The sequence below is a fragment of the Sinocyclocheilus grahami genome, unplaced genomic scaffold, assembly GCF_001515645.1.
Source record: "Sinocyclocheilus grahami isolate Dianchi unplaced genomic scaffold, SAMN03320097.WGS_v1.1 scaffold132.1, whole genome shotgun sequence".
Lineage (NCBI taxonomy): Eukaryota > Metazoa > Chordata > Actinopteri > Cypriniformes > Cyprinidae > Sinocyclocheilus > Sinocyclocheilus grahami.
The window spans coordinates 928704-941017 of record NW_015505311.1 but is presented as its reverse complement, the minus strand read 5'-3'; the positions used below and the strand labels follow the sequence as shown (position 1 = coordinate 941017).

General features: G+C 40.2%; 1 protein-coding gene across 1 annotated transcript in view; it reads left to right on the top strand.

Annotated features, from left to right (window-relative positions):
* The first annotated feature begins 704 nt into the window (after window positions 1-704).
* The window catches only part of LOC107590757 (GRB2-related adapter protein-like), a 23412-nt gene continuing 11802 nt past the window's right edge, over window positions 705-12314 (top strand). Inside the window, exons 1-3 of the mRNA XM_016279663.1 lie at window positions 705-1049; window positions 2016-2113; window positions 4926-5045. Coding sequence (XP_016135149.1) covers window positions 972-1049; window positions 2016-2113; window positions 4926-5045 — 296 coding nt within the window. The 5' untranslated portion in view covers window positions 705-971. The remainder of the gene's footprint in view (window positions 1050-2015; window positions 2114-4925; window positions 5046-12314) is intronic.

Genomic DNA, 12314 nt, shown 5'->3' with positions numbered 1-12314 from the left:
GAGGACGTGACCAACATGCATAACAGTCAAACACATGCACAACTACAGCAAGCACTCTTAATAAGGGTCATGTTGTTGGCTCAAACAGAAAACTGCCAGAGGATATCAAACATGTGTCCCCACCGCCAAGATTTATCATTTTTTTTGCATAATTTTAAATACTGTTTTTCTGTCAATATGGGGTGCTGTGTGTACATTAATGAGGAAAAAAATTAACTTAAATGATTTTAGCAAATGGCTGCAATATAACAAAGAGTGAAAAATTTAAGGGGGTCTGAATACTTTCCGTACCCACTGTATATATATACTGTATATATATAAGAGGTCAACCGATAGTGGATTTGACCGATAATGATTACTAGATTGGACCGCGTTGGCCGATTAATCTGGCCGATTGTTGGATTGAATTAAGACAAGAAACAAATTCACTCAAGTGTTTTTTTGGATTTTTACCTTTATTTTTGTTAGTGTATATTATATATCATTATATCTGAGGCATTTGAAAAATTGAATCGAAAGCATGTGATATTCTGATCTGGTCATAATGCCCACTTTAATTCTCACTTTCTCACTTCCCTATCTCTCTCTCTCACTCTCTCTCACTCTCTGTCTCTGTCTCTCTCTCCATCCCCCTCCATTCCCACCCTGCACAGCTGTACTACGGCAGACACACATATTCTCTCAGATTCTCCATCAACATTATGCTTCTTCAGTTTTCCACTTAATGTTTTTGTCGCTCCAGTTTTTCTGCGCTGAAGGCTACTCATCATTCTTCGTCTCAATCAGCCTCTCCATTATACATCTCTACACTCCATCCTTTTTAATAATCTCCTTTACCATTTCATCTGTTTCCATTTGTGCTTGCCCTTTCTCATCCCTTTGTCTCTGAACTCTTTCTTGATTTCACCCTGGTCTCATCTCCACTTCACTACCTTCACTGCCTCTTCTTTTCTTTTTCTGTTCTTTCTCCGATGGAGGCTGAGGCACTTTACAGTTTCAGAGCGACTGAATGTGATGAGATCAGTTTCCAGAAGGGTGACATCCTAAAGGTGAGTCTGAGTGAGCATGCAATAGTTTACTGTGGATATAGAGTACACTTGGATGAAACTGTAAGGATGCTAGTCTGCATGCTGCACCTTAGCAGAAAATACTAGATCAGTGAGTCAGTTTGGTGGGAGTGTGTGCATCTGTGTTATGTATTTCAGAAAGGATTTCTGTGTGATTAGGTGATGATATATGTAGCTGGGCAGCTTGTGGGATGGGACAGTACAAGATAATTCTTGTGTGAAGATTATTTTATAGGCTACTTTATAAAACAGAAAACCATATATGGTAAAGTCAGTAAAACACACTGCCATTGTCAGTTATTTGTTTATGTGTTATTTGAACTTAAGCAAGAGGCAGGTAATTTGCATAGGTTTGCAAATCGTTTTTTGTTTTTGATTACCAAATTATGTTATCTGGGGAATTACAGTTACCATGGATACTTGAAAAGTCTTTTAAATTTCCACTACCTAAGCAAATGGTTTAATTATTAAGATTTAAACTGTCAAAGTATAATTGCAGAACATTTCTGAAAAGCATATTCAGTCACTGACGTAACGTTGAACGTGACTGACTGAATGGGAAACTCAATTACCCTACTTTGGTAAATGCACTTAAAATAGCCTGATCTAGTGAAATATCCCGGTCCAAATGTTTTTGTCAGCTGAACCCCATTTGATATAACATATTTACTTGAAGTATTTGAAGGTAATATATCAATAGTAAACAACATATTTAATCTCTTTTAGTACGTGTTTTATTTAAACAAATACATATTTTTATTTAAAAACATTAATTTTTAAATATTTATTTTAATTTTATATTTTAAGATTTCAATAATTATTAGATTTTCTTTATCTTACAAAACCCCAGTGATTCATGAACTATCGTTTTGAAAACCCTATTCTTAAATGAGGAGAAATATCTAACTGATAGTGGACATCTGAATACTGATCTTATGCTTATTTTAGGTGACAAACATGGATGATGATCCGAACTGGTACACAGCTGAGCTGTTTGGTAGGCGGGGCTATGTACCGAAGAACTATATCAATGTAAGACCTCACACGTAAGTATCACATGACAAAAGTGGCTTATATGTGAATTACAAGGCATTATTGCACTTAATCCATTTGTGTCTGTATTTCAATTACAATACTCTCATTAAAGGCCATTTTCTCAAAATGAGTCTCAAAATTCTCAAAATATCACACATGTTTTCTAGCTGTTTAATATTTTCTGATTTGTGGGGTGATAGAAAGAGATATCTAAAACCGCTTCTGTAAAAAAAACTTTCATATGTCAACACAATTAAACAAGAATTTTGAACATGGCTTTAGCCAATGTTTAGATGTATGTTTTGGAAATCCATGCACATTTGCATATTTTATTAGATAATGCCTCATTTGCACATTTCAGAAAATTTGTACTACAAAAATGTTTGGAATCCATAATGTAATCAATAAATTGGGAACTATACTGATATCTAGCTATTATTTTTATTCTATTCACCTGGGGTGTCGTAATGTTTTGGGAAACCTTTGCAGTCTTTATTTGATCTTTTCTTAGAGGGAAATGTTAGTTCTAGCCATACAATAATAAAAAAAACCTAACAATTCAAGTGAAGACAGCTTAGTCATATGTTCAGAGTCCGTTATTGTGACGTTTTTTTTTTTCAGAGATGCTGTCTGAACTAGAAACTAGGACATTTCCAAAATCCATTCATTTTATATTTTTCACTTTTACCTTATTTGTAGGTCTGATATCTCTAGTAGTCTGTGGTCCACAAAGCATTTGGTAGGTGTTGCTTTCTCCGTGGTTCTGAATGTTGTATTTGTGTTGGGCAAGGTGGATGGTGATTGCATCAGCTGGAAAGGTGCTGTTGGATGCTCAGCTGGAGCACGTTTAGGGTTGGGTTTAGGATTGTATTGTAGAATTAATCTGCATCATCCAGACTTTTAAAAATTTTTTTAAGAAGGAAGGATTTCCCAGCATTACACCTCAATGTGAGGTCACATGACTCACAAATAGCTGTGGGTGTGGCCTTCCCAATGGTGTGACTAGGATTGAAACTGCTAGGTAAGGACATCTGCTAAGTAAGGATTTCCTTACCCTCCAGTTTTACCATGACATGGAAGATTGAGAACCTTGTAAGGCATTGAGGATTAGCAAAAGTCAAAGTCTAGACCAAACCCCAACAAAAATGCTGTGGCCTGATCTAAACATGGCAGTTTGTGACTGAGAACCTATACCAATCATTCTGAATTAAAAGGATGAGTCAGTTCAAATTCATGATCGTGATAAAAAAAGATAAGACTGATTGAGATCAAATGCTGGCTTACGATAAATGCAGCTGAAGCTACTTATTAAGCAAAAGATGGCAGAACGTGTTCTCACAATTAAACATGTCATTTCACTATATATCATGCTAGGACTGAAACATCCAGTGAGAAAACAATGCACAAACCTCTTAAAACTTTAATTTTAATTCTATAAGAAATGTTATAAAGGTGAATCAATCCCTCTGAAATCCCTCTGGAAAAAAATTGATGTTTTTAGAACTTAAATAGCAGGTTTAAAAAGTTCACATGGCTTTTTGTGTTAAATTCACCTATTTATTATTTTAAGCAAGTATATTCATTTAAACTTAAAGGGGTCATATGATGCGATTTCAAGTTTTCCTTTCTCTTTGGAGCTTTTCCTTTTACAAGCTGATTGTGCATAGAATGAAAACGACGCGTTTGAGAGAGGCGGGGCATAGAGGACCTACAATAATGTTTTTTTAACGTTAAAGCATGTCAACATATTCTGTTACACCAAATACACAAAATAATGATCTTTAAAAAAGCATTAAATGACCCCTTTAAAAATTAAAGTTGCAAAATTTTAAAATTTGCTATATTGCAATAATAATTTGGCATCTATGTAGCTAAAATATAAGATCATGGCACAAGCAACACCGAGGTCATAGGTTCATTTCCCAGGGACTGCATAAACTGACAGAATATATGCCTTAAATGCTATGTGAAAAGCCTAAACGCCAAATGCATATATGTAAATGTAATAGCTGCTTGTTTAGATCAAGTCCAACTTCAAATCTTATGAGTTTTTTGCAGATTGTTCCCTTTTATTTATGTGATTCTAAATTATTCAATATTATGTGCTTCATCTAATGTATTCTCTATAAAAATGTACATGGAGAGTAAAGTGCTTGAGACAAAAACAAAAAACAACAACAACACATAAAATACTTTCAAAAGTCACATATTGTAAACCTCAAAACACACGAAACACAGACACGAAAAACAACCAACTAACCATTTTAACAGAGGAATAGACTTATCATTTGTGTGCAAATCAACAACAACAAAGTAAATATAACTGGCAAATGGTCAAACAATGCAACCATATTAATTATTCATGCCCTGGTGCATGCTGGAGACAGACTGGGACTAAACCACCACGAATCAATTTTTCAGTGTAGGAACCACTGTAGGCCAGTGTAGAACAAAAAATGCATCAACATTTTCAATTAAAAGATGCTGTTCTTGAAAGCTGTATTACAATAATCATTTAAAAAATGATTTTCAGTAGTAAATTAAGATAATTGTAAAAAAAAATTTGTCAAGAAAATACTATTTCAGACTTCAGAATTTCACATTGAATTCAGTGTTACTTGCCATTACATGAAATTTTCTAGCAATTTCTGAGTGATTTTTTTTTCTAAGTACATTCCACAAAATTTTTTTGCAGTATAAATATTTTTTTAACATTATTTACTTGATTAAAGAATCATTTTTAAAGTGTACTGTACCAGTAGTCCCCTTTCAATTCATAAATATACATGATGCTGAACTGACAGATGAGTCTTTATTTTGCAGGTGGTTTGTGGGTGGAATATCACGGCAGGCTGCAGAAAATCGTCTGAGACCGCTGGAGTGTGGAGCGTTTCTCATTAGGGAAAGTGAGAGCACACCAGGAGAGTTCTCCGTGTCTGTCAGGTCAGACGCACCCTTACAAATGAAACCTGCCTTCACTGGACTATACAGAACACCACAAACATCTACACTTCATATGCTACGTTCACTAATAAGGCTTTTTATTATTCTCTGCATTTGCTGCAAATGTTGACAGCGGACATGTGTGTACTTGCATATGCGTGTGTGTTAATGTGTGTCCTTGTTACCCTATCTGGTTCTTCATTAACACACTCTAATTAGAGTGGAGTGCATGGTCGTGTGTTGCTGTGATGTAATCTTTTTGCTCCCAGCACTCCAGAACCTATTTAAACAGTTCAGAGTTCTCTAGGTGGAATCTGAAACCTTTTAGATATTCCAACCAAAAAGTACATTTCATAACACTTTCTAGGAAACCTCTACAAGGCTATTGCTTTCTGGATGGTTGCCTGGTGGTTACTGCCCGAGTCAAAACATAGTATTAATTTCTATGATATTGTGGAATTTAAACGGATAGATCACCCAAAAATGAAAATTCTGTCATCATTTAATCAATAGTTGTTACAAACCTGAATGAGTTTCTTTCTCCTGTTGAACATAAAAGAAGATATTCTGAAGAATGTGTGCAACCAATCAGTTGAAGGCAGCCATTGACTTCAATACTACGGGGAAAAAATACTATGTGAGTCAATGGCTACCGTCAGCAATTTGAAGAATATCCTCTATTGTGTTCAACAGAAGAAATAAACACATACAGGTTTGAAACAAGTGTAGGGTAAATGATGACAGAGTTTACATTTTTGGGTAAACCTTTAAATGTGGCATAGTCAGATTTTTCACCTGTTTTATTGTCCACTTGTTGCCAGGTGCTGTATGTAGGATTGACACCGAGTGGTTGAACTAGGTATTGCAGTCCAAATTCAAAATATTGGAGAGGGTTTTTTTTCACCCGGCCCCTCCTCCTCAGACTTGACGCACACGCAGGTTGCCAGATTGACGAAACCAACAATAGGCGCGTTTCCATTACAGATTTGCGCAAAACTTTGGCGATATTTTCTGAATGTCGATAAAAAAGTATTGCGAAATGACGGCGTTTCGATTAACCAATGTTATGCGGCTAAAACTTAACCTTTTGCCTCTCGCGATAAATCATGGCAACGGATTTTGGTGGGATTTTGACGGATTTTGGCTATATTTATTCAAAGGAGGCTTATGCATGTATCTTTACAGAAGCAGCAAAGAGAGCCGCTTCAGAAACGTGCGTGGCGCGGCTGGAATAAACCATAGACTGTATAAAAACATTAACACAAGCATTGAGTGGCTGCAATCAGCTTCAGTGACCATATCAGAGCCACACTGTACCGCAGACTTGTGCAATGTAAATTGTCTAAGTATTAATAGTAGGGAAAAGGCCACTTATGAAGTGTTTCTTGGAGGTTATAGTACATTGAAGAATGATCATATTACTTTTTACATACGCCATGTGACCTGTAAATGCGAAAAGCCGTTTCCATTGCAGTTTTGCGAATTAATCCTTTTGCGCATTGCCTGAAAAACCACCTCATGCGAGCGTAAAAACTTTTTTGCGATATATGGCCGTTTTTGCGAAATTTACGCGTTTCCATTAAGCGTATTTTCAATTCGCAAATTGCGCAATTTGAAGGGTAATGGAAACGCGCCTACTTTCGTTTGCCAGCTTCCATGACTGAAATACGCTGTGTTTCCCGCCAACTGGCAACCCGGGGTGCCGAAATATAATTGGGTAAACTGGCAGTGGGCAGGTTTCACAAACCAAAACAGAGACGGACATTCTGGCCCAGAACGCACATTTTCAAAGGAGGATAACAGACTGTAGCATTGTTTTTCAGATAAACAAATATGTTAACTTAGCATGTTTCTTAAATATCTGCAAACATATTATGGTATTTTTATGCTTTAGTAGAGTCAAAAACTTACAAACAGCACCTTTAATTAATTGACTTTATGATTTCAGGTATCACTCATTTCTGTGGCACAAATGGTGCAGCACTAGAGCATAATAATTAGGGATCTGAACAACCCCCCAAGCTTAAGTACAAAGAATAATGATAGTAATGCGCTCCTAAGTATCAACACCTTTACTTTTCTTTTATTTACAGCTCATGTTAGAATTCTATTGAAAATGTTGGCAAGCGTTGGGAGGGTGGACATAGATTATTTTTAGATCGCTTTGCTGTACACCTCTGAAGACCTGACCTAAAACGTCAAATCCTACTGAGACAGAGAGAAAGAAATAGGAAGAGAAATCAAGGGACAGTTGCAACACAATAGCAGCACAATGAATCCAATTCTGCCAGATATTATTAGCATAGTGCTTCCTAACAAGCCTGAGTACCTGAGGCCATCACAGATGTTTCATTGTGTGTTTACATGTATGTGATAGAGAGGGAGAGAGAAGGAAAGAAAGAAAGATACAGTAATAATCAGTTATATGTTCATGTAAATTAACTTTTACAAACCCAGGGACCCCTGTTGTAAAAACAGCTAGAATTGTTTTAGGAACATTAATTAATATTAATACTTGAAAGATCATCAGAAAATGTTAATTCAAATAGAAATGTCATAAAAATATAAGAAAATGTTTATATATCATGTCTACGGACTCCCAGGGGATGTGCTTGGTAGCTGGTGAACAGGTGTTTTGTGTCATAGTTGCTAAATTATTGTGTAATTAAGCACAGCTGGAATGATGTATTGACTAGTCATCATTCAGGAATGAACATGGGTCAAAGACATTAAAATAATACAAGTTTAATACAGCTTTATATTTTTCTGTAATGACTATCATACATTTTTATATTGATTTACAGAAAAAACGTAATTCAGTGTAACAATAGGTTGTATACAAAAAATATATTGTCAAGTATGTCAAGATCATATGACATTGGAGATTCATATCATTTTTTATCATCACAGAAATAAATTAGATTAAAACAAAAATGTAATGTATTGTAATCATTATCAAAATTGTATTACATTGTAAAAAATTACTGTAAAAAAACGACCAAATTTTGACAGTAAAATACTGTTTTCCATTAAAATTGAATTAAGTTCACAGTACTAACACCGTTTGAATAATAGTTTTTAAACTCAAACTGTTTGAAGCAACCGGTTTCCCAAATTAGCTGAGTTAATTTACATGGTAGTATTACGGTAGCATACTGTAAAAATGAAAAGCTGTAAATTAACGGTAAAGGGCTGTAAATTAACAGTACATTACTGGCCATTTTTACTGTATTTTTGATAAAGGAATAACCTGAGCATATAAGAGTCATCAGTCAGAAACATTAAAAAACTCATACCAACTCCAAACTTTTGAAAATAGTAGCATATTTAGGCAGTTTGAACCTATTTAAAATGATAAATAGGGTCATTAGTAATGTTTTGGGCCTATAAGATTAAAAACTCAATGTAAATACAGAAACCACAATGCTACACAAAAATATGAAAATTAATGTGAGACAGTTTTGAGTTGGATCTTGTGTCTGAGAATTATTAATATGGGTCTAGTATAAGTCATATCTAATGACTGTGATTGTACTGACTCAGTCTTGCTCTCTCTAAACATGCCCTGTTGTTTTGATGATCTTCAGTATAACTCACACACACAAATCCACATCCCTGAGGCAGTTCCTCATTCTGTCTGAACAAGCAGAGTGATCCATGCAGTATTGCGTGGACTGATGAGCATCTATCTGTGTGTGTGTGTGAGCAAAGCCCACACAGGTTAAGAGCAGGTGTGGTAGGGTGGAGTTGCCGGGTGATTAAAGACACCTGCCGCTGGAACAGGGTGTGCGTCAGTGCCTGCACATTTCTCACTAACACAGAAAACAATTAATAGCATGTTTTCAAATGTCTTTTTCTGTAGAATGATTTATGTCGAATCTTCATTATAAGACTGATATTGATATTGATATTGATATCTTGCATTTATATTTTTTCCAAAGTAATTTTATTTTATTTTACCTTTCTTTTGGTAATATTTCATTTATGATCATTTATGCTAACGGCGTTGAAATTCTGCAGCAGAGCGACAATATCTCAGATCATTATCTAGTCTTGTGTATACTCCATGTAGCTAAAGGAATCACTTCTACCACAAAAGACAAAAGAGCTACCACAATTGAGCTTTGTAAATAATCTTCCTGACTTGTCTTAATTCCTCAGCATATCTGATAGCTCAGAAAAATTGGATGTTGTAACAGAAACGTCTCCAGGTTACTCATGTAACCATGGTTACCTGAAGGGAACGAGAAGCTGCGTCTAAATGCTACGGGAACGCCTTCAGCGTGACCATGCTCTGAATCACATGTGTAATCAGGAGGAAGGCAGGGCCTGCCATCCCGAAGGCCAACTTCTGGAGGAGTGAGCCTTGACCCCCGAAGGAGAGGGGAGATCAGAGGGCTCAAGGCTATGGAATAGCATCCTGATCCACCACTTAACATAAGCTTCTCTGGCCAGAGGCCTCGGCCTCAGCGCACCGCGGAGTAGAAGAGGGTGTCTTCCCACTGAATGGCCACCGAGAGGGGAGTGGTAGGCCGCAATGGCCGCCACGAAGACCTCTAGGGTGGAGTGGGTCAACCCTGCGGATAAACAGGCCTGCAGGAACTCCAGAACTGTACCAAATGTGTAGTTAGCTGGGTCAAGCTGGCGGTCTCCGCACCAAGAAGTACAGTTTCCTCATAGAGGGAGCTCTGGATGGAGGATGGTCTCAACAACCTCGGTTGAGTGACCGGAAGCTATGAGTTGTGCCTCCTCAGAGGCCACACCCACAGATTCCCCAGCTCCGGGCGGGGGCGCACCCTCCGCCTGTGAGAGGAGATCTCTTCTGACGGGAATCTCCCATGGAGCGCCATCGAGGAGAGGAATCAGGTCCGAGAACCATACTCGGCCCGGCCAGAACGGGGCTACTGTCAGTCGACTGACCTCATTCCAGCGCACTCTCTCCAGAACTCCCGGGAGCAGAACAATCGGGGGAAAGGTGTACAGACAAAGCCTCAGCCACGTCTGTACCATGCCATCCAAGCCCTAGTGGAGCTGGATGAGTCAGAGAGAGAACCAGAGGGGACCGTGCAATATCATCTGAGTCACAAACAAGTGCCCCCACATATGTAAGAGACCACTGCTGTGTTGTCGGTGCACACCAACACATAGCGATCTCTTAGGCCTGGGAGGAAGTGTTTCAAAGCTAGAAACACGGCCAGCATCTCCAGTCAACTTATGCGCCACGTGAGATGGCGGCCGCTCCACAGGCCGCTTGCCGAGCGGCCACTCATGACCGCTCCCAACCGGTGAAAGATGCATCCGTCGCTAACATATGCGACAACCAGGAGCTCCCAGCACCAGGCCCTGAGATAAGAACCAAGGTTTCCTTCACAACTCGATCCGAGTAGGAGACATACGTGCCTACATCGTGGTCGAATCCTACACCACGCCCAGATAAGTGGTTCTCTGTACTGGAGAAAGCACACTTTTCTTGGCATTAAGTCTTAACCCCAGCTCTTTCATGTGAGCGAGAACGTCATCTCGATGTCGAACTGCCATCCACTCTGATTGAGCTAATATCAACCAATCGTCGATGTGGTTGAGTTGTGAAAGTGTGGGGTGAGAGTGCAAGGCCAAAGGAAGAACTCTGTGTTGGTAAGCTTTTGCCCCCAAAAGTAAACCTCAGAAACTTCCTGTGATGAGGAAGGATGGAGACATGTGCATATTTTAGATCGATCGTGCCAAACCAGTCCTCAGACTTGATCTGAGACACGACTTGTTTGAGTGCGAGCGTGCTGAACTTCAGTTGCCTGACTGAGCGGTTCAAATGATGCAGATCTAAAAATAGGACGCCACCCTCCATCCTTCCTCGGAACGGTGAAGTACCGACTGTAGAACCCGGACTCTGCAATGTGAGGAGGGACCACCTCGATGGAGTAATTACTTCTGTTCCATGACCAGAGCCTGCTCGGGACCCACCATAGTGGGGATGACCCCGTTTAAACTGAGGCGGAGGAGAACTGGATTCTATAGCCCTCTACAGTGTGCAGGACCCACCGAGACACATTAGTCTACTAAGGGAATCAGTCTCTCGAGACTGACCTCTGGTGTAATCAGAGAGGCTAACTCGGTGCCCTGAAGCGGCGAACCGGCAGGGGACGGCCATACTAGCTGCTCTAGAGGCCTCTGTGGAGGTTGGGAGCCTCTTAGCACCGCTTCGTTTCTGGGCGGTAACTGAGAGAAGCGCTCACCGGAGACCGCTGCGCCCTGGAACACCGGCAGGGTTGGCAGACTGACCTCCTGAGGGCACTGAGGAGAGACGGGCACTGTGTGGAGCAGTGTGCACCGCTCTTCCCCAGAGGGGCCTGCCCTCCGAGGTCCTGAGCCATAGCATCAGGACCCTCATAGCTGAAGTCTTCTCTAAAAATGACGGTCCTCAGATCCGCGTCATCTGCTAGGAAGACTCGACTGATAGAACCAGAGCCTGCTCAGTGCAGGACCCAAGGAGGCAAGCTTGGCAGGGGCTCCCACACCGCCAGGTGACATACTAAGGGAACCAGTCTCACGAGACTGGCCTCTGGTGCACTTAGAGCGGCTAGCTCGGTGCCCTGAAGCGGCGAACCAGCAGGGGACGGCCGTACTAGCTGCTCTAGAGACCTCCGTGGAGGTTGTGAGCCTCTTAGCACCGCTACATTTCTGGGCGGTAACTGAGAGAAGCGCTCGATAGAGACCGCTGCGCCCTGGAACACCGGCAGGGTTGGCAGACCGATCTCCTGAGGGCACTGAGGAGACGGGCACCGTGTAATGCGGTGTACATCGCTCTTCCGCAGAGGGAGCTGGCCCTCAGAAGTCCTATAGGCCCAAGGCGTCAGGACGTTTTAGACGGAAACTATCCAGCGAGAACGACGGTCCGCAGAACCGCATTCCGCAGTAAGCCTTCGGCCTGGGAGCGCCACTGTGACTCTAGACTCTGCGGAGTACGAGAAGTACGCCCCCAGAATGAGGGGCTGGAACACGTAGGTTGGGACTGCTCCACCCAGCAGCCCCTGCTGACCGCCTCAACCTCCTCAGAGGAAGAGAGGTAAACACGTGCTCTTACTCGAGAATGTTTTATCCGAAGAGCCCCTGTATATCTAACTTCTCATAGTTAGATGAATACTTCCTTTTATTCCTCAGAATCAAATGCAATCAAACAACCCGACGAGTAAATACGGTCTGGTGTGATAAGATTCATTTCAAAAATCGAAAATGATATATCTAACTTCTCATAGTCAGATAAATACTTAATTT